We start from the raw sequence: 26058 nt of genomic DNA on the forward strand, positions 1-26058 counted from the left end.
TACAACTATACTGGCATTAAACAGCATCAAACTGATATAAACTGTACACATGCATAAGAACATGCTTTTAGTTAAATGGCTCCAGAGCTGGAACGGGGCAAGCCTTTAGTATGAAAGGAGACAGGGCTCACATGAAGAGGAAAGGAAGCATAGACACATCCACTCTTCTCCAGAAAAGCTCATTTCATAATTAATTGGAGCTAGAGCTGCGGCTAGAAGCAGATGGCAATCAAGCCAAAGGCCTAAGACACCAGAAAAATAATTTTTGGAGCCAAAGGGCCAAGGTGATATGAGTAATTCCAAGTGCTATGTTTTTTACTCTACTTACACCCACCAAAAACGCTTTCAAATATTTACAATAAAGCCACACACATAAAAATTTAAAAGACAATTTAAAGCCACAGAAATAGAGACCTATCAAATAAAGTAGGCCAAATGCCTGTTAACTGGGTATTAGATCTCACTGAGTTTCCTGACATCCATGGCGAAAACAGAAAGACATATAATAATTTACACAAAATTCTAACATGTGCATAATTTTACAGTGTCATTATTCCCTCCTTTTCTCCTTTCTTGCTTTACAGAAGAGTTATTACAGAAACATGATCTCAGCATATATTAAATACAACTTGGAAAAAAGGGAAGTCATCCTACAATTATCTTAATTTTTTGCAGTCCTTGTTAATATAGTTTTTTTCTTTTACACAATTATATTACCTATAAATCATTAACACTCTGGTTTACACAATAATCATCCATATTATAATCACTGGGAATAAAGTTTAGTATATTTAAAAAGGCCACAAAATAACTTTTCTTCCCTGCTCTATTGCAAGATATGCTATTAAAAGAAATCAGTCATCTTACCTCATTAATATGCTTATATGTTTTGATCAAGTCAACAGAAAGTTTTCTCAGGGGAGCAGTTGCTGGATCACGGAAGGTTTGGGGCATCCGCCTCTGTAACATGACAATATCAGGCATCACCTTTAAATAGACAGAAAAGACTAGCACTTTAACTATACTGTACTGGTATAAATCCCCTCTCTTCTGTAACCTGTGTACAGGTATTAAAAAAAAAAAAAAAAAAGACATCTACATTAGAAGATCATACATTCTCTCTCAGTTATCTCTTTCGCCTGGATTCCAATGAAGACCACTGGAACAAAGAAGTGAAATTAGAAGATAATGTGCCGGCTGTGGCTTTCGATCCCGTTCCCCAAATTAAAGTGGGATCACAGACACACCCACGACTCCAGGAGACGCACACGACACTGCCCAAGAGGGCTTCTCCATCATACAAGGAAAAAGTTCTTCCGAATTATTCCTAAAGCCCGATCTGGTTGACAAAAGGCAAAGGCAAAGACAAACCCAACTTTCAACTTCCTAGGACATGGTGTCAGGACCCGCTGGCACCACAAAGCAAGGCGGCCACGGGGCAAGACTGGAGCCCGGCACTAAGACGTGCAGCCCCCACACCCTCGACCCTGCCTTCTGACAAACACCTGCCCCGTAAGCAAGGCGGAAACCTGCGTTTGTTTCTTTAACAAAACACGCTCTCCCCGGTAACACGCCCGAGCTTACTGTCCGCATTCCCTCCCCGCCTTAGCACTTAGCGCCACCTGACATGCTATATTTACACATTTACCGGTTCTAGTTTTTTCCCCTTCTCCTCCCATTACAAGAAAAACTCCATAAAGCCAGGGATTCCTTTGTTCAGTGGTGTATCATTCCCTTTGCCTAAAACAGTGGTGGGCACGTACGATACGTTTCATAAATACCTGCTGAATAAACCAACGAATCCACAATACCGAAATCTCTACTTACAATTACACTAGGAGCGGCCCCCAAGTAAGTTCCAGAGAACACTTCAAAGCTCGTGAGACTCTTTTAAAAACTAATTCCAACCACATTCTATTAACAACCTCCCCACTCGAATCCTAAACGGTGTCCCTTTTATCCTGTAACAGGTAGTCGGAGTTCAGCTGTGAGCTCCCTGCTAGATGGGAGGGGGACCAGAGCAGGGGCATCCTCCGTACATACACCAGGAATGCCTCCACTAGTGTGCCATGATCCCGGACCGTGGTCCCAACAGGGCTTCTTGCCATCAACAGATCCTCAAAACCGACGACGTGCATCAAGGTACCTACAGTCACCATCACCAGCCATTCGCGGATTCCCGTCTAGCTCTTGCAGACAGTGATGCCTCAAAATCTAATGACTGAGCCAGATCCCCTGGCACAGCCCCTCTCCGGGGACACTCGGGTCAAGGTGAGGGGCTGAGAGACAGCAAATGCATCATACCAAGGCCTCACCGAAATGTCTGGGGTCTTGGGATAATTAACCACGTCAACCCACACCAACGAAACAGAGGGTTGGTCTGTAAGGTGATGGTGGACTTAAGGGCCACCGTCCCCTTGGTAAGACGAGATGGGAGCGATCGTGGCAGTTTTCCAGATGCCTTTTCTCTAAGACTAACATTAACATTGGTTTCCTCTGTCTCTATACTCAAACTCTAAAAAGCTATTATCCAGAGAGTAATTTCACTGAATTACTGTAGTAGGCTATTAATTCATTCTCTGTCCTCGTGATGTTTCCCTCCTTAAAGTTCGCAATAAAGTTTAAGGGGGTAAAACTCTTCGGTGGTTAGAACTATTTGTCTGCAAAGATAGCAGCAATTAATAAGAAAATCCAAATTACTTAATTTTTCAAATATATGTTGTTTTATCTTGCTAAATATAAAGAGCAGGTACAGTGAGATGCACAGGATATTTTATTCTTATACTGTTCCTTGGAGATGTAATTTAATCGAGTAACAATACTGGTAATAAGCATGTCAATTATTTTTATGTGAATGAATGCTATAAGCAGTTAAGATAATGAAAAAGGTTTGCCTTAACATATTTCCTTCTTTATTTTTTAAGACCCTGGCAACGTTTTCTCATGCAGGGAATTAACTCGGCAAGACCATCCTTAGAGCACTGGGATGCGGCTAAACCCCACCATGAGATCTTACAGAAGCTCAACCAGTGAGGTATTTCGTTACTACTCTAAGAAAAGTTTGGCGGGAGGCGGAGCTGCTGCGGTTAGAAACAAATGAATGACTTAAGTAGTTGACAAGAAAATAAGAGAAGTACTTGCTCCACGCCCTGTCAGAAGCACACACAGATTTCTGCATCTCTCCTGGAATCCTCGCAGCGATCTCCTGAGAGGGAGCAGTGTTCTTGTCACCAGCTTGCAAGTGGGAGACCGGAGTCTATGACGTGAAATGCTCGGCCGGAGTTCTGCGGCTCGTAAAGGGCACCTGTGAGATGGCAACTGAGACCGTGCGAAGTCCCGGGCTCTGAACCACACAACACTGGGCCAGGAGCTCCTTCCTGGTCAGGGGAAGGCCTCAATTCTACCCTCTTGGCCGAGTCACTTTTAGGCTATTTGTAGGGCAACATCACGGAGTTGTGCTTAATAAATATCAACAAAATAAGCATGAAGGTCCCCATCATACATTCAAGGAGCAGACAGAAGGGCCGCCTCCTGCAACTACGTGAGTCAAGACCCCGGGTCCCTGTCTTAGGACTTGCAGACCATATGCTACACCAGCCCACGGTTTCAGTGTTTTACGCTTCAGTTATAAGAAAAATCTCTTCTCATCTGCCTGATTAGGTTCAGAAATTTCTGGACTATGGTAGAAATACCTGGCTGAATACTGTTACTTAAAAGACAGCCTTTTTGGGTCGCCCGGCGGGGCTCAGTCTTAAGCGTCTGACTCTTGGTTTCGGCCCAGGCCGTGATCTCACGGTTCGGGAGTTCGAGCCCCACACTGGGCTCTGCACTGACAGTGACACTGACAGCAGAGCCTGCTTGGGATTCTCTCTCACTGCTTCTCCTATTCTCTCTCTCAGAATAAATTAAAAAAACTGAATAAATAAAAATTTAAAAAGACAGTCTTTTTACATCATATGAATCCTTTAAAAACATCTTGTAACTAAAAAACAGAAATATCAAGTGAATTATTTCTGACTTTAAAATAACCCACAAATAAGATGTCAGTTGTATCTCAAAACAGGTGCTGTGCTGACCGAATTACCTGCTACAATTACCTACTACAACTAAAGGACTAGAATTTTTTCTAGCCCTCCATAGATGCCAGGTGTCATACAACAGAAAGGGCACTGTGTCTAAGAAGAAAGAACCTGGGCTGCACCCCCAAGTCTACGGCGTCAACACCTGGAGAAGTCACAGGTGGGAGCTCAGGCCCTTCAGCTGGAAAACAATAAAAACAGGCACCCTGCCTGACAGGCTGCTTTTGAACATGTGAGAAAATGAATCCAAACATACTCTGTTTCTTAAAAGTACAGGTGATTCTTGAACAACGTGGGAGTCAGGAACACTAGCCACGCTCCCTGTGCAGTTGAAAATCCACACATAACTTTTGACCCTCCAAAAATTTAGTTACTGATTAGCCTACTGCCAGCCAGAAGGTCTGCCAATAAACAATTAACACATATTTTGTATATTATGCACTCTATTCTTACTATGAACAAAGTCAGCTAGAGAATGGAAACCGCTATTAAGAAAATCCTAAGGAAGAGAAAATACATTCACAGTACTGGGCTGTATGTATCAAAAAGATCCCCATCTAAGTGGGTCTGCGCGATTCAAGCCCGTGTTGTTCAAGGGTCAGCTGCACAATGCAAACGAATCATTGTGCTTTTCCTATTTTTTGGATGTACCACAGAGCTGTCTTCTGGTACACACCTGCCAAGTTTGAACACTCGGACCACGTGCTCCAATTCTCAAACACGCAACTTCTCAACTTACTGCATAAAGCAAATTCCTAAGTCTTGCCATAATTCATCTTAGTTATTCACGTGCTATATATATTTTATGAATGTAAAGCCAGCTCAACTGTTGACAAAATTCTTCTTATAACACATACAAGGGTGTCCCCTCATCATGATGTTACTTAACTGGAGCCAGGTGCTCATTAAAACCACATACTAGGGAATTAGAAATAAATAATCCAGTGTAAGAAATATATTGAAATTTCCCAAGGTTCTGATCATCACCTGATATATTAAAAGGCCTAAAAAACAGGGGCAACCCAAATTCCTAAGGGCCTTTTTCAGTGGTCATCACACCCTCCATCTAAGTGGGGAAAGAAACTTTACCACAACTATAGTCAGTACAAAAATTCTCCCCAAACCAAAATTCAATGTAGTGAATGCAGTTAATTCAGGAAATATGCAAAACACACACGTACATAACACACACGTGTATGTGTGCATACCAAGAGATTTCTGCATTTATTCTGTTACACTGTCCATTTTATAAACAACTGCTGAAATCTCTCGTCTGAATATTAAAATGACCAGTGCGGTTAATTTGCATTACAATTTTCTCTTCTCCATTTTAAGGAGTTTCATATTTATTGCAATGCCTGCGCGCTGAAGTTGTTTATAATGGCATAAAATCCGCTCTGCTTAAGTTTGGAATCTGACCTGTTTTCCTCTTATATTCTTCTCCTTAACCACCTTTCTATAAAAATAAGCTCTCAGTTTCTTTATTTTAACAGACATTCTTTAAAATGAACTTTTCCCCTCCCTATTACAGAAGGAGAGAATGTGGCTATGGTTGGTTTGTAAGTGTTTTTTAATCAAGTGGAAGAGACAGAAAAAAGAAAAAGCTGACAAACTTGAACGCAAACTTCTTGACATCCTATCTCATCAATCCAGAATCTCGTGTATGGCACAAAAAAGTGAAAACCGTCAAGCCGTTTTTGCCTATTTACCATTCTGCCACACTCCCAACAAATCACTTCTGAAACAGCACACACTTACCTGGTTAGTGAGAGGTTGCTGAATCTGGTCAGAATAAGATAAGGCAGAAACCTGTTGGTCACTTATGTTTGGCTGGCGACGGTCACTGTACTGATGTGAATGGGGCATCTGTCCAGCCATCTGAAGGCCAGCAGCATGGAATGAAAATGACGGTGCGAGCCGAACAGATGAAGGTTTGCATGCTGAAGTCTCTCCTCCTACGAGAAGACAGTAAGTGAGGTTGAAAGGATGTATTTATATCCCAGTGTCCCCATCCTTTGACCTAGCTGACAGTCCTTTCCACAAGGACCTTAGGATTTGGGAGTTTCAGTAATAGTAAAAGTTTTTAAAACCACACACTGCAAACAAATAACTATACTCAACACAACAGTTCTAGATTCAATGGGATAAAATACAGTGACTAACGTGTCTATAAATCTGTGGTAAGAGAAAATCTTGTCTTTTCATAAACCGCTAGGGGTAACAACCCTTAATACTTATTTTCACATAGGAGGTTTCCATCGAGAACTTTGAGTTAAGTAAGTAATCTTTGATTTTCTGAGAAGGGCCTCTCCAGTGGATCAGCTCCAGAGAAACTAACTCAGACGAGATCGGGCGTGTTCAGGGTGCTGTGGCTGTAGACACAGAAACCAATTCAAAGGAACGCCCCTGAGATGCCGCTTCGCACCCACCGGGTGTACGCGATCAATATTCCAGCATCCCCCAAACCAAGCGAAAGATCTGTCCTCAAGGTGCTCACCACCGACACGGGTCATTAACAGCTGAGCATACAAATACACGGATACAAATTCACAGGATGCTGGGTTCCTCCAACTCTTCAGACACAGTCCCGAGAGGATCCAGACCCCGCAAGCTCCCCGCGAGTACGAACGGCCAATAATCATCCCACAGGTAAGGCTGGGACCACGGTCACGATTTTCACGGTAGAAATGGAAAATGAACACTTGGTCCATACAAGCATTGGGTAGCTGGCGAATAAAAGTTCATTCTTCCTTGAAAAGAAGACCTTTCTTCTTAAATTTAACCACACTTGTAATCTCAGACGAAAGCCAAAAGGTGAAGCGCCGAACCCTGGCCAACCAACCGAGGGCCCAGAGTTCCCGTGCGTGCCTTCCTGAACAAACCAGCTAACTCCAACCAGACAACAGGCCGTGTCGTTCAGCACCTGGGTACTTTTCCTCAAGCACTGTTTTTGAGACCTACAACAGCGCAGGCCCCACGGTCAAGAGCCCGGACGCTCGGCCAGGCTGCCGCACTTCGGAACCTGAGCTCCACGCTCCTCGACCGCGTGGCCTCGCGCACCTCATTTCGGCAAACGTGCATAGGCTGTGGGGACGGTGTGTAAAATACTCGGAACAGCTCTGGCGGCTCATGAACGGCCCACACCGGCCACGATGCTGCCCTGTGCCGTGCGGTAACGGCTGGTGGGGACAGCACCCGTTCTCGCGGGGCGAACAGCCTCTTCCTTGACGGTCGCCCAGACTCCCCAAACCGGAGAGAGCAAAGCTCGGCGCCCTCCAAACACAAGTGCCACTTCTCTGCTCCACCAGAGCACACGGCGCCGCCTTCCACCCAGTCACCCGGAACCAGAGCTCCTGCAGTCGGAGTTCTCTGCCCCCAGAGACCAGCCTCGGGCAAACAGCTGCCCAATCTGGCTGCCTCCACCTCCCGTAGAACATTCAAATACGGCCCCTCTCTTCATCTCCATGAACCCCTGTCTCACTCAGAGGACTCCAACAGATCCCCACGAGCTCTTTTTTGTCTTTATTCTGCCCATTTGCAGCTCTGGATCCCTTCAGTAAAATGCTAGAGTGACTCTTCGAAGCAGCAAACCTCGAGTCCTCTCCCCATTACTGAAACTGGAACATAACCTGCCTTGGCACGGCTCTTAGACCTTAGCTTCTGTCCCCTCCGTTACAGCCTGAGGTCCTTAACTGACCCACAGGGCACGATCAATAAATAGTTGCTGAATAAGTGAAAGGACAATGCCACTATCATGATAGATGGGGCAATTTTCTAAACATTTCATTACTCATACTAAAAAAATACAGTCCATTCAGATACATGGAACAACTCTGTTCAGCTAAAAAACAAAACAAAACTGGGAATTTAGCCTAAGGATATAATCGATGACGTGCACAAAGACACGGAAGAATGTTTATCCTGGTATTGTCCGCAACCATTTTAAAAAAAACAAAAAAACACGGAAACCTAAATGTCAAATAATGGGGGGAAAAGGAGGCTTTACATCTACATGACAAAAATACAAAAACCAAACAAACTGGGAAGGAATATAAATAAATTTAAATATATATAAATAGGATTAAGTTCTTTGATATATAAATAGCTCTTATAAACAGTAAAAACACTAAGGCACTGAAAGGCAAGTTACTTAACCACTCTAGGTCTTAGCTTCCCTATCTATGAAACAGAGATATTATTACACTAACCCTATTCCCTTAGGTTTATTATGAAGTTTTCAAAAAGTAAGACACAAGAAAACACAAATAAGGGATCTTGGTACTTTACAAAATACTAGCTTCTGCTTCTACTACCAGTGTCATTATATACTAGGTTTAAACTCACTTATTGTAATATAGCAAAAAAAGGATAAAAATCATTAGTATAGAGCTTAAATAATTATCAATTGAACTTGTTAAAGGGGAGAGGGGAGAAACATGGGCATCATCCCAGAAACCCCCCCCCATCACTCTCTGACCCCTCTCAATCAATACCCAATTCTCTCTACCCCAAAGTTGCTATCTTGACCTCCAAAACCAGATTAGTTATAACTTTATATAAGTGGGTTTGTTCACTTCACGTTGTGCCTATAAACTGCAGTTTGGTCATGATCGTTACTTCATGGTAACCCATCTGACCTACTTGCGACCGACACTTGGATTATTTCCAGTTCAGAGCTATTATGAACCGTGTCATTAGGACGAGTCTTGTTAAGGGTCTTCTGGCACATACACAGATGCTGTTCTGTTGCTCTTCTAATCGCTGTAGTTTCTAACTTCTGTAGTGTTTTTAATTGCTCCGTTTCTCCCCTGGAAGTTTATGAAAGTCCCTTCTGCTCTGTTCCTTCACTGACACCTGGGACCCTCAGTCTTCCTAATCTCAGCCACTGCTGGAGGTATGTGGTGGCTCTCCACCAACACATGAGCGTGTACAAGTTTCCTGGTGGCTATGAGCAGCTTTTCATCTACTGAAGGCCGCTTAAAGATCCACTTAGGTTGCTTTTCCATTTTTCTATCAAGAAAGACTATTCCTGATACATTTCTAAAATTTAAAACATCCTATTTTTAACACATATTGGGTACGAGCCCTTTGTCGGTTGTAAGTGGTCTGCATGGTCACTCTCTTAAGGGTGTTTTTTTGATGAGTACAATCTACTAATTTCATCACCTTTTGCTTTAGAATTCGTATTTTTGGTGTCCGTTTAAGAAATGTTCCCTTATATCCAAGTCATCAAGAAATGCTGTTATCTTCTAGCAGGTGAGTTTTCACCATTCGCATCTAGATGGGCAGTGCTCTTGGATTTGATTTCTGTGCATGTGTACCACAGGAATTCAGCTGCATCCCCCCCATAACAGACATTCAACTGACTCAGGACCAATTATTACAAAGACAAACTTTCCCTGCTGCTCTGCAAGGCATGTGTATCATAAATCACATGCCCGTGCACGCTTGGATCTGGTTTTGGATTCTCTACGCTGTTCTACTGGATACAGACCTACCTAGATTTCTTTCAACCTTGTGCAAGAACCAGCTTTACAAGTTTTAATATCCAGTAGAGAATTCTGTACTTCCTCAACAATGGTTTGGGTTATTCGTAGTCCTCTGCATGTCCGTATATGGTTTAGAATTAGCTCACCAAAATCACAAAACAAATAAACCTATGTTGGCACTGTGGTTGAAACTGCACACCGTCTCTCTTCAACAGTGCTGCTCGACAGAATTTCTGGCCATGATGAATGTATCGGCATCGTGTAACAGGCTGCCATAGCCACTAGCACTTCTGGACGTTTGAACGATAGTTTCGCCTTCCCATTCCTTATTCTTCCCCCCACCTCATTCCTCTTGCCACTGTCCCTCGAACCCGGCGGTGCTCAGAGAGGGACACAGGTACTTACTTTCCTGTCTTATTCCCGATCTCAGAAAGTAAGCTTTCAACGTATCTCTAGTACTGCGGTTGATGTAGGTTTTGTTCTTCCTTGATGACCATTAACAAATGAATCAAGTTCCTTTCTAATCATAGTTTGCTAAAACCTTTCCCTCACAAATGGATGCTAAATTTTATTAAATGCTTCTTCTGCATCCATTGAAATGACATGAGTTTTCTGATCCACTGTTAATGTGGTAAAATATACAGATTGATTTTTGAATGTTAAACCGACTATGCATTTCCTGGAACACAATTTGGTCATAATCATCCTTTTGTGATGGACTCACTGATGAAACCATCTTGACTTGGAATTTCCTTTGTGGGTAGTTAAAAGCTAATAATTACTTAAAAGTTGTATTTCTTTAAGAGGACTATTCAAATTTTGTATTTCCTGGTATGTCTGGTAAATTGTTATTTTTCTAAGAGTATGGCTCCTTCGTCTACATTTCATATGCGCTGGCATCAAGTTCTTCATTACAGCCTCTAAGCTTTTCTATCAATGTAGGTGTAAATCTAGTGCTATCTCCTTCAACTCAGGACTGGCTAACGAGGCCGGCTCCTATCTTTTGAGTTTGCTAATTTTATTAAGTATCCTCTCTTATGTGGGTTTTCTATTTCTGCTCTCGTCCTGTTCTATCAGTTAGCAAGAGAGGTGTATTAAAAATATCCTGGGGCATTTGGGTGGCTCGGTCAGGAACCGTCTGACTCTAGACTTCACCTCAGGTCATAATCTCACGGTTCATGGGTTCGAGCCCCATGTGGGGTTCTATGCTGACAGGGCGCAGAACCTGCCTGGGATTCTCTCTCCCCCTCTCTCCGCCCTTCCCCTGCTTGTACTCTCTCTCTCAAAATAAATAGATAAACTGAAATAAAAGCCTTTTATCATCATAAACAGCCCTTCTTTATTTCCAATAATGCTTCCCTTTTTTAATATGGTCACACCACACTTTCTCATTCTTTGTGTGGTATGCCTTTTGTCCACTTTTCGCTGCCAACTTTCCATTCCCTTACATTTTAGGTTTGTCTCTTGTAAACAGTATGTACCTGGGTTTCATTTATGTATGTACACTTATAACCCTTCTATTTACTCCAACTATTTCATGTTCCTTTCTTACCTTCTGCTGGACTGAGATTTTTATACCTCCCAGACACACAAATTATTTTATTACTTTTTAGAGATCTTTTTTTTTTTTTTTAATGTTTATTTTTGAGAGAGAATGAGCACATGTGTGGGGCTGGGGGTGGGGACAGAAGATCCGAAGCAGGCTCTGTGCTGACAGCAGACAGCCCGATGCGGGGCTAGAACCTATGAACCTTGAGATCACGACCTGAGCTGAAGTCGGATACCTAACAGACTGAGCCACCCAGAGCCCCCACTTTTCAGTTATTTTATATGCTACAGTATAGATTACCATCCTTGACTCATCAAAATCTCATTACTCCTTTAATTTGTATACTTTGTTGTTGCCTCGGGCATGTACACACACACCTACGCACACATACTCACAATCACGAAATATCAACAAATCATCCCGCATGAGTACAATCAGACTCAAGGATACACTTTGAGGAAGGGATGGACAATTCTGTGACATCCAGATAGCTATGAAAGAAATACAAAGAAACTGACAGCTGCTGCTTGATTATTGTAACTATCCTCCCAAAATATCTGTTTCATTTTCTCAATCTAGATCCCATCAATTAACGGATTAACTGCGTGCATTAAATTCACCAAGCACCGAGAGGTTAACGTGACACTGTTTGGAGGTGACAATGCCACCCATGATCTAGAACAGTACTTCACAAACATTAATGTGCTTACAAATCGCCTCTGAATCTTGTGAAAAATGCAGGTTCTGATTCCGTACATCTAGGGTAGGGCCTGAGGGTCTGCATTTCTAACAGGCCACCAGACGATGCCAAAGCGGCTTCGAACATCATCTAAAAAACAATTTAATTGCTTAACTTAATGAAAGAAAGCTACTTCCAACTAATCCAAGTGGCACATAACCCAAACCTCAGCTAGAATTGTGACTATACAATACACCATAGGGCTGGTTTCCCCCCAAGAGATTTGCCTTCCTGGTTAATTATTTGGGGCTTTTTATTATTATTAAAACACTAATACACACTCCTGTACATAAGGGTGGTATGCTAGGTGACAAAGAATCCAATGTTCTTTTTAAATTTTGCTGTAGGTAATCAAAACATGGACTAACAAGAAATCACTTTATGTTTTTCACTTGTAGTACTTTTTTTTAGCTACTTACTATACCATCTATCACAACTACTAACAGTCCCAGTGATGGGGCCTCGTAACTATGGTCTGTATATAGGTGTGTTTGCCACATGCTCACTGTCTCCTTTCTGAGTTCAACTGTTATGCGTGCAATGCAGAAAGATACTCAAGTTTCATTTCCTCCCACAAGTATTTAAGTTATCCATTCATTCATTCATTCTTCTCCTATGACAAGACTCCATCCAGGAAGACAAACTAATACGAGAATTCCTTCTTTACCTGATTTTATAATCAGGCCCATCGCCACGGTTTTTAGTCTTTCCAAAGTTTCCCTCTTCCCTTTCTTTTATGTTTATTTTTGAAGGAGAAAGAGAAGAGAGAGACAGTATGCACTAGCATGAGCAGGGGAGGGACAGAGAGAAGGAGTCAGAATCCAAAGCAGGCTCCAGTCTCTGAGCTGTCAGCACAGAGCTCGACGCGGGGCTTGAATTCACGAGCTGAGCTGTGAGATCATGACCTGAGCTGAAGTCAGATGCTCAACTGACTGAGCCCCCCAGGCGCCCCTGCATCTTCCCTTTCAAGTCAAATGTTAAGAAGAACAAGGACTCAGTTCATCCTATGATGTTAATAAAGTATTAGGCTGACCTGTAGGAAACTGCTAATCTTAGACCTCCTCTGGCCTACAAAACAGCCATTTCAAATGGTTTAACCTGACATCTATCTATACCATGCTATATGTAATCCTTGTCCAACTAAACTAAAAATGAGCTTTAATATTTTAGCTCAAGAATGTGTCAAAATACATGCTGTAGTATCAAGTCTTATAATATTTAATTCAAAATTATCTTCATAATCATTATTTGGAGTTCAGTACCAAAATAGTATTTTAAATTGCTGCCAAATAGTGTAAAAGGTAAGCTGGAAAAAGTATGCAAGTGGGGTCCTGTGCGCATTTTTATATCCTTCTGAACTATATGGAGCTTTTTTACCATAAGTATGTTTTTGAATATTCATAAAAATTTTGAAGGAAGGAAGGAAGGAAGAAGGAAGGGAGGGAGGAGAAAAAGGAAGAACAACTAGCAGTAGCTTTCTCATTCCACTCCAGTTACGATGTTTCAGCAAAAACCTAAACCAGGGACCATAACACTATAGAAATTAGCGGTGATTCTTCAGAGAAGCATTCCATGAACAGATCTGGGAGACTGGGAGATGGCGAGACTCAAACAGGCAGCCGGACACAGAGAGCACACATCAAAGAGAAAAGCCTAGGAGAAGACCCTCGGCAAAGAAAAAAGCCATTTATTTATCTCGGATGTGAAACCCACAAGTAGCTCTGCCTGTAGCCAGCTTGAATTTCTTTTGTTGTTAATACGCTGATAGGGGACCATCCTTGTGACATCTTAAACCACATTTGATTTTAAAGAGAAAGTACGGTATTAAAGACCAAAAATAAATGAAAATAATCCAAGCTAATTAAAACTGTAACATCCACAAAATGTGGAAACTCTTAGGAGGCCAAGCTTCTGAGATAGACTCCCCTGAGAAAGGAGGGGAGGGCAACCAAGATTATGTAGGAAAATGTGCCAAGATCACTTGCAACAAGGCACACCCATAACAAAGGAGAAGAATGTTAAAGTAAGAGCCGACTGCACTTAAATGATGGCTACAAACACAGGTCTGTGATGAAGAGGGTAACTGGATAGGAGTCCATGACAAAAGTTTTATTCATCAAGGTATCATCAGTACCAAGAACAGTGCCTGCCACGTGGCCTGCATTCAACAAATATTTGTTCAGTGAAACAATGAACTGAATCTATCAGGAATATTTAGAATATGAAGAAATGGTTGAGAAGGGAGAGAGCTGAAGGGAGTAAGGATGGAAGAAGTATTTTTAAAATGAGGGGCTCATGAGTCAGAAATAAAGAATAGTCTAATCACCGCACAGGCTAGAGCTGTTGCTCGACAATTTCTCTTACTCGTTTTTATATCCCGAGCACATAGCACACTGCATGGCTCCACGGGTGTTAAAGAAATACATATTAAAGTAAAACTATGAAAATAAGATGTAAACTACATTAGGGCTCCGTAAATTATCTAATGATAAGGACAAATAGATTTTTTATTCCCTTCTAGTTAGTGGACAGTATATGTCATGACAAAATGAGTGTACATACATAACGTGTACACACACACACACACACACACACACACACAACTTGCTTTAACCTACAAGCCAAAATAGCATATTCAGTTGTCTACAAACACGACGAATTTGCTCGTGTAAGATCCAAATAAATGTTGAAATTTTTCAGTCTGAAACTTTAATTCAATTGTGAAGAATAACTATGGGATAGGGATAAAAACACGTACTTTTAAAAGCTTATCACATCAGTGCCTCGTAACTGACCTACCTCACGCACCGTGAGCAAAACTGGGCAGCTGCACAAAAGCACTGTTTTCAGACCCAAGACAACAGGCCGTGCAGATCTGTGATCCCTGAGAAAAAGGAAACAAACCTGGGGAGCCCCACAATCACTCTGGCTTTCTATCTGGAGACAATTTCCACAGTCCAGTGTGGGGAGAGGGGGCCCAAACACAACAGAGGGGTCTTGCTGAGTGGGGAGGATGGAGATGGGAGGTCCAGGCTGGAACTGGTAAGGCAGGCCACAGAAAGGAGGGAGCTCTGCACAGAAGGAGCTCCATTATCCTACACCTAGAAATCCCCTTGATTCTTTGGTCAAATACTAAGCTGCCCAAGTGCTGGGTACAGGTCCCTGTGGGAGGCGAGGCAAAAAGCATGCGCCAGGAGCTAGGAGCTGAACAGCTATTAGAACTCGCACAGCACCCAGGAAACGTAAGTGCTCCAATCAGCTAGGGTGGAGAAACCCAAAAACACCACGGACATTCAAAGCAGACTTCCCCCACAAAAAACATCCAAGCTTCAGCAGTAGAGCCATCCTGGCTGCCTCCTGCCTGTCCCAACAGACACTGAAACATACCTTCAAGAATCAAGTGTGCAGCCTGCCAGGGCAAAATTCAACACCTTTCAAAGGACAACAAAACCCAGAAGCTCAACTACCTAGTATTTCTAATGCCTGTATCCAATCAAAAATCACTAGAAAGAGGGCGTCTGGCTGGCTCAGTCAGTAGAGCATGCGACTCTTAATCTGAGTTGTGAGTTCAAACCCCATGTTGGGCATGGAACCTACTTAAAAAAACTAAAATCACTAGGCACACAAAGAAGCAGAAAAAGGAGGCCTGCTTCAGGAGGAAAACAAATCCACCTATATAGATCCAGAAATGACAGAAATAATGAAATTGGCAGAGGAAAAAACAGGCATACAAAGGCTTCAAAATAGAAGGAAAATGCAGACAAAATAAGAAAAAAACAGCAAATCTTCTAAGTTTATTTATTTAAATAATCTCTACACCCAAGACGGGGCTCCAACTCACGACCCAGAGATCAATAGCTGCACGCTCCTCTGAGCCAGCCAAGTGGCCCCAAACAGCAAAACTGAATAAAGAGAAAACTATAAAAAGGAATCAAATGGTAATTCTAGGAATAAATAATAATTGAAATGGGGATGCCTGGTTGGCTCAGTTGGTAGAATGTGCAACTTTTGATCTCAATGTCATGAGTTCAAGCCCCACGCTGGGTGCACAGATTACTTACAGAATGAAAAACTATGAAAAATTCACTGGATGGATCAAACAGCAGATTAAACACTGCAGAAGATCAGTGAATGTAAAAACGATGCAACAGAAATTAACCTAACTGAAAACAAGTATAAAATACAATGGAAAAAATAATAATAAATGAGACAAGCATCTAAAACCTTCACAACAAAATCAAGCAAACATTCCTATCTAGAGGAAGTATTAAAAGGAAAGGAGAGAAAAATCGGGGAATGAAAATTTATGAAGAAATAACAGTTGGAAATTTTCCCAAATTCAATGAAAAGTATCAACCCACAGATCCAAAATCAATCAACCCAAGCAGTATAAAAATACACAGGAGCATCTGAATGGCTCAGTCGGTTGAGTGCCTGACTCTTGATTTCGGCTCAAGTCATGATCCCAGAGTCGTGGGATCAAGCCCTGGGTCAGGTTCTGCACTGAGCACGGAGCCTGCTTGGGAGTCTTTGTGTCTGTCTGTCTGTCTGTCTCTCTCTCTCTCTCTCTCTGCCCCTCACCCTGCTCACATGTGTGAGCACCCTCTCTCTTAAAAAAAAAAAAAAAAAATGCATGTGCGCACACCCACACAAAGGCACTCAATTGTTAAAAGCACTGATGAAGAAAAAACCATAAAAGCAGTCAGAATGGGGAGAAAATACACATTTACATACAGAACCACTGACTTCTCATCAGAAACCATGCACACCAGGAAAAAAAAAAACAAAGCAACATCTTAAAATGATAAAAGAAGGGGCGCCTGGGTGGCTCAGTCAGTTAAGCGCTGGACTTCGGGTCAGGTCATGATCTCACCGTTATTGAGTTCGAGCCCTGCACAGGGCCCTGTGCTGACAGCTCAGAGCCTGGAACCTGTTTCCGATTCTGTGTCTCCCTCTCCTTCTCCCTCTCCCTCTCCCTCTCTCTCCCTCTCTCTCTCCTTCTCTCTCTCTCTCTCTCTCAGAAATATACAGTAAAAAGAAATTTTTAATTAAAATGATAAAAGAAAAAAACATTTAACCTACAATTCTGTATCCACCAAAACAAGCCTTCAAAAGACGGGCAAAACTCTTCCACAGACAAACGAAAATAAAAAAGTCTTCAATAGCAGACTTGGCACTCCAAAAATGTCCACAGTTCACAGAAGGAAAATGACACCAGACAGAAACGGAGATCCACACTAAGGAATAAAGACCAACAGAAACGGCAGATACGTAGACAAATAGTAAACATATTTCTTGTCGGTAGTGTTAAGAGAGAACTCATTGTTTACAGCAAAAATAACAACAAACTGTAGAGTTTACATCATTTACAAACGTCATGCAGATGACAACCACAGCACCAGGTACAGGACAGATAAAAGGCAAATACACCACCGTGTAAGTTAAGGGTGCACGTGCTAAGCTCGCAAGCAACCACTAAGATGGACCAGATGGACAGACAGACAACTGGAACACACAAAATCTTACTTTACACTAAACGGGTCTTAACCCTTGCAATTACAGAAGGCAAATTACATTCTCGCAGCAGAAATAAGAAGTCAAGAACTTATTTTTAGGAATAGCATCTGGAACACACACAAAAAAGATGAAAATAGCCACCCAAAATATAGCTGCTGGATTCCATAAATTATTACACCATACAAGGTATAACATGTAATGTGTTTATATTTATATGGCCCCCAATATTCTAAAATTATAAAACATTGTTAAGTGGTAAAAATAAAGAAGCAGATAATACCTCCTGGTATTTTATGGGTTATCAGTAATCATGAAAATTCCAGGTAGAGGAGAAAGCAATATTTTTTTTCTTACAGTACCCAGAATATAAAAATGTTTCATCAGTAATCAGCCCATTTAAATAAAAGTTTTCCCCACTCTGTCAGAAACAAGGTGTTAAGTAACCTTCGATCCTTTAATTTCTAGAAATAAGGTGGGGGAAGTTTTTTGTTTCAAAAACAAAAAACAGGCAGACAAAGATAGAGTGTCTCTAGACAAACTTAACAGGTGAGATTAACCTCTTAAGAAGTCAAGTCCAACCTAACTCAGCCTGGTGGCTGGTTGGTGGCTGGTGGTGTGATCGGAAGCCCAAGGTCTACCTCCTAGTGCAACGGGACTGAGACGTAAACCCCACCAGGACGTCCCCCTTCGTCCAGCTTTGTTCACTGCTGAATCCCCGGGACTTACAACAGTGCTCACTCAGCACACAGAAGAAGCCCCAGAAGGAAGTGCTGCCCAAGTGACTAAATGAGCAGTTGAACATAAAGAGCACAGACAGTCATAAACATAAATGTGCACCCGCCGTTTGTAAAGTGAATCTGCCACTAGAAGACTTAGAAATCCCAGAACAAGATGGAAGGTTATTAATACGCTGCAATATATTAAACATACTGCAGAATTTTAGGTACGACTACCTGATACATGATTTTAAATAACTATGACGAAACTTTTGGAAAACTGAAAACAGATGCTTTACCAGAAAAAACATATGTGAAAGAAAGCAACGTATTTAACACAACAACTGAAGTAACGGTCGCTTGTACAAAGTGTTCACAAACATGCTGTTGAGGCAAATGCCGTAAAAAAGTTTATCTTCATGACTGCAGTCACACGATCCTTGCTGCCTTATAATTGTCTTAAATTTACAAATACTGTAACCACCCCCCCCCACACACACACCCCCCAATCCTTTGGGAGAACATAAAAAGTGAATTTGTTTCTAACCGAAGTTTAATTTTAGATGTTTCACTGGACAGCCTTGCAGAGGGGCAGAAAAAGATGCCTCCTGGACTAGCAGAATCCAGGTAACAGCACAAGGGAAGAGCTAATGAGCCACGACCCGCTGAGGCAGCCTTTTCAGGAAATATCAGTGCCATCACACCAAACCAGTGTGTTGGTCACATATACAAGAGCTGAATTACGGGAGTTTCTTTCCAGCCGAGGATTAAAATAACATCATCAGGGGCGCCTGGGTGGCTCAGTCGGTTGAGTGTCTGCCTTTGGCTCCGGTCACGATCTCACGGTTCATGGGTTCCAGCCCCACGTCCGGCTCTGTGCTGACAGCTCAGAGCCTGCAGCCTGTTTCCGATTCTGTGTCTCCCTCTCTCTCTGCCCCTCCCCTGCTCATGCTCTGTCTCTCTCTCTCCCTCAAAAATAAACATTTAAAAAATATATGTATAAAATAAATAAAATTAAAATAAAATAAAACAAAACAAAGTAAAATAAAATATAAAACAAAATATCATTAATTCGACGGGTAACCAATCAGGCTAACCTGAGACCACGCCGCTAAGAAAAACATCCACAACCACTGTTGAGAAGATCTAGAAGATCAGGGTACCTGGGTGGCTCAGTCGGTTAATTGTCTGACTTCAGCTCAGGTCATGACCTTGCAGTTCATGAGTTCAAGCCCCATGTCAGGCTCTGTGCTGACAGCTCCAAGCCTGGAGCCTGTTTCAGATCCTGTGTCCCCCTCTTTCTCTGCCCCACCCCTGCTCACACTCTGTTTCTGTCTCTCAAAAATAAATAAATGTTTAAAAAAAATAAATAAGTAAAAGATCTAGAAGATCTACACAAGCTGTGACGCTAGCTCCACCAAGCATCCAGACGAACATCAGAGAAAATGGGCAAGTGACCGAGGTCCCGACTAGACGGTCCAAAAGCCAGCCTCTTCTTTAACGGGAGGAGGCACCCTCTCACCGCAGCCACTCGGCCTTCAGGAAGTTCAACCTCCATAAACACTCCTAGTGTTTTACAAAGATGATGTCATTCAAATCGACAAATTTATTAGTCATATTCAAAGAACGAATTCTTCCAAGCAAGCTGAGAAACTATACGGCTCCGACCACATGGTGCGGCTGACCCTGAGATTCTGGCGTGGCTTCCAGTGAGAGGAATGACACCAGGGACCCTCCCCAGCTCAGCACGATCGGTCTCAGTCTCAGAGTGGTCTCTCATACAGACCCCACCAGCTCAGGGACCCTTATTTGTGGTTTGGCGACTCCAGTCACCTACGCCAGGTTATCGCAGCGGTCACCGGCACGCCAAACAGCAAAAGGGCAGCCAGACTGGCAACGGCATGACAAGTGCGTTCGACGAAGGCCACTCCCTACTTGCAGTCAGAAGAAAGGGTTTTCCCTCACTTCTCCCAGGTCAGTCATCTGTGGGACAGCTAAGGGGGAACACTGGAACAATCCAGACAGGTAAGTGCAGGTTCCAAGCTGTTCATAATCACTTTTGTCAAACCTTCTGGACCCGGGCCCTGCTTTCTACATCCCTACAGATTCCTCTATAGCATGCAAATAGCACATTCATTTAGAACACAGAAAAAAATGAGGAATCCATCCGGAACATTCATCTTGCGATCCTGACATACGCTGGACTAGAATTTAAGCCCTCCGCTCGCCTGCCTTAGCACAAGCATCAAGCGCAGCATGGCAACAAACAGGTCCCTTTCCTCATACACGAAATAGGATTCGTCATCTTGTCCAATCACGTAAATCCAAAGTACAGAGGCCTTCTCTTGTATGATGCCATGGATGTGAAATGTTACAGACTGTTGCCAGAGAAAGAAAAGGCTGCCCAACAGTCTGCTTAGAGCTTAAGAGAGGCACTTTAAAGAACGGTGGTTAAAATGTTTCTTTTTTTTCAAAAAAAATCTATACAAAAACACAGTAAAATGCTATTTATCTAGAAAAATGTTAGAATGTTATGTATACACCCACGTGCACACACATACATATAAAACTTGAATTACCCAGAGATGGGCCCTCTCCCACCCTGTTCCAGTTTTCTTCAGATCTCCTGGCCATAACTCTGTCAAGGCCTACGTAAGCACACTAAAGTTGCCTTCCAAAAACTTGGAAGTACAGAAAGAAGAGAAACTATGTATTACAATGCATCTAAAAGCTGAAATCGTATGAAGTCATTAAAAAGCTGAACACGGCCTGCTTAGCTGCCTTGCCCTCGAGGAGGAGCTGCCGTGCCCAAACACGGAAAGAGGCAGCTAGAAATAGGCAGGAAGGTCACCTACCACAGGCCGCCCATCACCTTCGACTGTGCCACAACCACGGACGGCATTTTAAGAAATGTCTGAAGATGCTACTAAGTTTCAGGCACAGAAGGTTCCTTTGGAAAGAAAGCTGCCTCAAACTTTCCCTGATCTTTATACCACAAGCAGGCGCACCAAGAGCAGCTGGGGGGGGGGGGGGGGGACCCAAACCACAAAAACTCAACCCAACACATTAAAAAAAACCTTTCCCTCTCTCCTATCCCAAGCAGAAAAGAGAACCATACACACACCCCTCACTCTTTTTTAGTTCTGGCAAAACAGCTGTAACATACAAGATATTTTTAAATCTAGTTAAGTACTTGGGTACCTATATTGAATTGCAGCATAATACTTAAAATTACCCGATGAGGCAATCATTTGGCTTTGTGATTCCAATTAAAACACTGTATATTTACGGGATTTTCCATTACAAAATGGCCAAAAGGCAAGATATTCATCTGACCAAAGACACTTTAAAAGTTAGGCATTGAGCAAACTGTTATAACCGTTCGATAGAGGTTATAAAATTTAATAACATAAAAAAAAGGTAACCCTTCATTAAAAATATATTTATGTAGCAAATAAATACATCATTTTAGGGCTCATCATTAGTTTTCCTTCTTCCGAGTCTGCTGTGCCAAAGTGCTTAAAACTTGTACCTGAGTTCTATGCCAGATGGAAACAGTACGGAACCCGTTACTGTCCAAAGTATTCTACGGTATCCTTAACACATTCTCTAATAATACAATTAACACCGAGATATGCCCCTCCCTTCAGAAAGGACAAAAGATGCAATTCTCACAAACGAATAATAAGTATATGAGAAAACTAACCGGAAGTCAAAAAGTCAATCGATAATAAGTAACAAGGAGACTTCATTTTTACCTCTCAAACAGGCAAATTTTTTTTAGAGTACCCTGAATAACAACTGTATGGATAAAACAAGTTTCCATGACCCTTTACTGGAATACTCTTAAGTAGTCAGAATTTTTAAAATGTAATGAAAATAGAATTAGTAATATTCACTGAACTTTCAGTCCGTGCCAAACACCGTTCCAGTATGCCTTGGTACCCCCAGAAGCTCTATAAACGAGATGGCATCATTATGGTACTCGTTGCATTTTACAGAGAGAAGCTCCAGTCAAGCAGCTGGAGAGGGGCCCCAAGTTCCCAGGTTCACACGTTAAGAAAGCCAGACTGACTGCGTCTCCAGAGAACACTCTCGTCGCCACCCTGAGCCAGGCCCCAAAGCCGGGAGTGAGCGCAAGAGTGCTCAAGAGACATGGAAACCCCTCCTAAAAAGTGAGACTGCTGAAACCCTGCAAAGGAGCGAAGAAAAACCGAACCGGCGAGGAAAACAGGGGCCGGGAAGCGGCACCCAGCCTGCGTGCCCCTTCCCAAACACACCCTGCTTGAATTCAAGTGAAAACGGACCAGTGGGTGGCTGTGGCAGAAGAGAGAGGAAATTACACAGGAGTCTAGAGAACACGAGTAAACTTCACATCGAGTTTCACAAAACAGAAAGGCCAGTTCTCTAGTGTCTCTAGTTCTGTAAAGAGCCCATGCAAATGTCCTGTGGGAGAAGGCAAGACTAGAGAGCGGGCCACACTCGGGCGCCAACCTCCCTTCGCAGACTAATCTTATGACACACTCCCTCCCTCGGAGGCACCCCCACACTCTCTCAAGCACACCCCCTCCTCCCCTACTTCCAATCACTGAGTGCCTCAATCACTTTGCCCCATCCACTCTCACTTGTCTTGCAAGGAGTTCAAATGTCGCCTCGACTTTGGCTTGGAGAATACAGACAAAGGAGCAGGTTAAGGACAGAAGGGCAAGCCGGGCCCAAGAGTCTTCTTGCCAAGCTAAGGAATTTAGACTGTGTGAAACAGGTTAAGAGAGTGCCAGGGAAGGTGTGCCAGGAGCGACACAACTCCAGTTGTGGCTTTGGTTCTAGCCATTCACATTCTAGAGTGTCGAGATTCAATTTTGCCACTTACTGCCTAGCTACTGTGTGACTTTGGATAAGTTAATAAAATCTGTGCATCCCTTTTCTATCTGCAGAATGAGTTAATAATAGTACTTGCACCTTAAGATTATTATGAAAATTAAAGAGTTAATGTTTAAAGTGGTATCTGGCACATTTAAGTACTCAGTAACTGTTCTATTATTTAAGCTGATAACAGAATTGGTGTGTAATAGGGGCTAGAACGGGGAGAGCCCACAAGCAGAGATCAATCAGGGACTTATTTCAACAGTTCAAGCACAGGACTGTGGGAGCCTTCAGGAGGGAGGGTAATGATAGAAAAGGAAGGAGACGTATGAACAGACCCTCGGAGGTAGAGGTGACAGGACCTGAGTGCTCGTCTAAATATGGAAGAGAGGAGACAAGCCAGATGCAAAAATGACTCAGAGGTTTTGAGCCCAGGTGACTTGGAAACCAGCGATGACGCTCAGAAAGGCAGGCAAGGGTACTAAGCTGAATGACGATAGTTCCTTAAATGTATTATGATCTGAACTTTAAAGACTGACTCCTAGTATTTCGCACTTTATCAGGCACGTGATAGTTAAAAAACTTTGTCGAAAAGAGAAAGGAGAGTGGGGCGCCCAGGTGGCTCAATTGGTTACGCGTCTGATTTTGGCTCGGGTCACGGTCTCATGACTCATGAGTCTGAGCGGGCCCTGTGCCGACAGCACGGGGCCTGCTTGAGATTCTCTCGCCCTCTCTGCCCCTCCCCCACTTGCACTGTCTCTCTCTCTCTCTCTCTCTCTCTCAAAATAAACTTAAAAAAAAAAAAGAAAGAGAAAGAGGAAAAAGGACAAAAGCATGAAAGGAGAACGAAAAAGGTAGAGCCAAGAAAAAGAAAACTGGCCCTGGGAGCAGCCCGTGTAGCAGCTACAGGAGCGTGGGATGCCCCACGCCCAAACGGCCCCTCTCCGCCCCTCTCCGCGGGAATATCATCACTCTTCATCTGAGGCGGCTCCAAAGTACACACATCACTCTCCTCTCCTGTCTCCAGAGCACTGTCCTGGGGAGCCTCTGTTTCTGACAGAGCAACCCAACCTGCTCTAGATGCCTGGGCAGAAAAAGAGGTCGAACACCCCTGAATGACCACGTCCACAGTCGCTTCCAGCTCCGGCAGCACGCGACACGCCCGAGCAGGCCACCGTCGGGAGTGTACGAAGATGTCGCGCTTCCCGGTGAGATGAGCGCTACGTATCTATCTACACACAGGGGAGAGGCGCCCGACTCTGCGCAGTCAGGAGCCTACCTCCACCGTCAATACCAGTGACTTTGTGGTCACTGGATTTCCATCAGGTCCTCTAGGTTTGGGGCGCCTGGGTGGCTCAGCCGGTTGAGCGTCCAACTTGACTTCGGCTCAGGTCACGGTCTCACGGTTCGTGAGTTCGAGTCCCGCATCGGGCTCCACGCTGCCAGTGCAGAGCCTGCTTGGGGTTCTCTCTCTCCCCTCCGCCGTCTCTCTGCCCCTCTTTGCTCATGCTCTCTCGAAATAAATAACAATAAACTTTTAAAAAATAGTAAAAATAAAGTCATCTAATCTTACCTCTTAAGTTGTTTTGGACACCACGCTTTTTGACTCCCTGCACGATACCACACAGGGACACTGTGCCAATGACTTAAACATTTTAATATTGGAACCGTTCATGTTTTCTATTAATCCTACGGATATGTTCATAATTTCTATTTATTACAATACTTTTAAAGATGATCCTTAAAAGCTTTGCTTACAACATCAACGCCTGACACCGTGAAGCCGTAACCTCAAAAACTGGTGTTCCGTTTCTCTGCCTCGCTTTGTTCAGATTCGTTACATCCGGTGACCTCCACGAGCATCTAAAACCACCACAGAGGTGCTCCCATGCCTACGTCTCCTCCTCAAACAGAACTTTACCTCACGTGCACAGTATGCCCCGTAACACGAGACACTATGTAAAATGCTGTTTAAGAACCCGACGTATGTAAGGGCTGAGGGATAATGTGGGGGAAATAATAACTGCTCTATATTCCAACAGGTACAGTACATGATTTTATAATGCCAAGTATCATCACAATGCTGAAAATCAGGCCTGGTTAATTTTTAACACAGAAAATACTTCTTCTCATAGCTGAATGACACCAAGGTAAAAATGGTGATACGTGCCAGTGACACTTCTTCCTACCTTCCACCTAAAAAGATGTTTTCCTTTCTTTTGCAAATGTTTTTCTAACTGAGGCATAAATGACATACATCAGTTTTTGGTACACAATATAATGATTCGGTCTTTTCTGTTTTTAAGTCGCTAGAGAAACCACTTTTGAGGCTTTTAAAATAACCCTCCACTCTCTAATATCTAAAATGAGGAAAGGAATACTTATAACACAATCCAATCAGTTTATGCTAGGGGCGCCTGGGTAGCTCAGCTGGTTAAGTGTCTTGACTCTTGATTTCAATTCAGGTCATGATCTCACCGTTCGGTTTGTGGGATCGAGCCCGTCGGGCTCCACACTGACAGCACGCAACCCGCCTGAGAGTCTCTCTCTCCCGTCTCTCCCTCCCCTGCTCGTGCACCCTCTTGGCTCTCTCCTCCTCAAAACGAATAAACTCTACGCTAAACAAACTGGAGTTGGGCCTCTTAAAATGGAATCAAAGAACATACCTCTTCAAAGGAGAGCAGACAGCAAGACAACTCTCCTCCACTACCGGGGCTGCAGAACCCACTCCCGACCGCCGCCTCAGAAGCGTCCTCCATCAGTTAACCCCTCTGTCTCCTGTTACCTTCCACCTCTCTCCCCCCGGTTCTATCAAACACGGAAACACGCCCTATGTCCTCACTGTAAAACTAAAACCCTTCCTCGAACCTACATGCTCCTTTAACAACCAATCTATCTTCTTCTGATTCATTTACTCACTCATTCATTCAACAAGTATTTACTGAGCCCCTGCTATGCTCTAGACCTGAGCTGTCCAGTACGGGAGCCACTGGTCACAGATGGCTAACGGAGCACTTGAAATGAGACTAGTAGGAATTGAGATGCGTTGCAAATGTAAAACACACACAGAATGTAAAACATCTTATAAATAACTTTTAATTTTGAA

The 26058-nt window shown here is 43.1% G+C and overlaps 1 protein-coding gene across 1 annotated transcript in view; it reads right to left on the reverse strand.

Annotated features, from left to right (window-relative positions):
- Positions 1–26058, reverse strand: part of DYRK1A (dual specificity tyrosine phosphorylation regulated kinase 1A) — a 139247-nt gene that overhangs the window by 32800 nt on the left and 80389 nt on the right. The window contains 2 exon segments of the mRNA XM_042957290.1: positions 868–987; positions 5838–6034. Of these exon segments, the coding sequence (XP_042813224.1) occupies positions 868–987; positions 5838–6034 (317 nt within the window).

This window comes from Panthera tigris, chromosome C2 (assembly GCF_018350195.1).
Source record: "Panthera tigris isolate Pti1 chromosome C2, P.tigris_Pti1_mat1.1, whole genome shotgun sequence".
Taxonomy (NCBI): domain Eukaryota; kingdom Metazoa; phylum Chordata; class Mammalia; order Carnivora; family Felidae; genus Panthera; species Panthera tigris.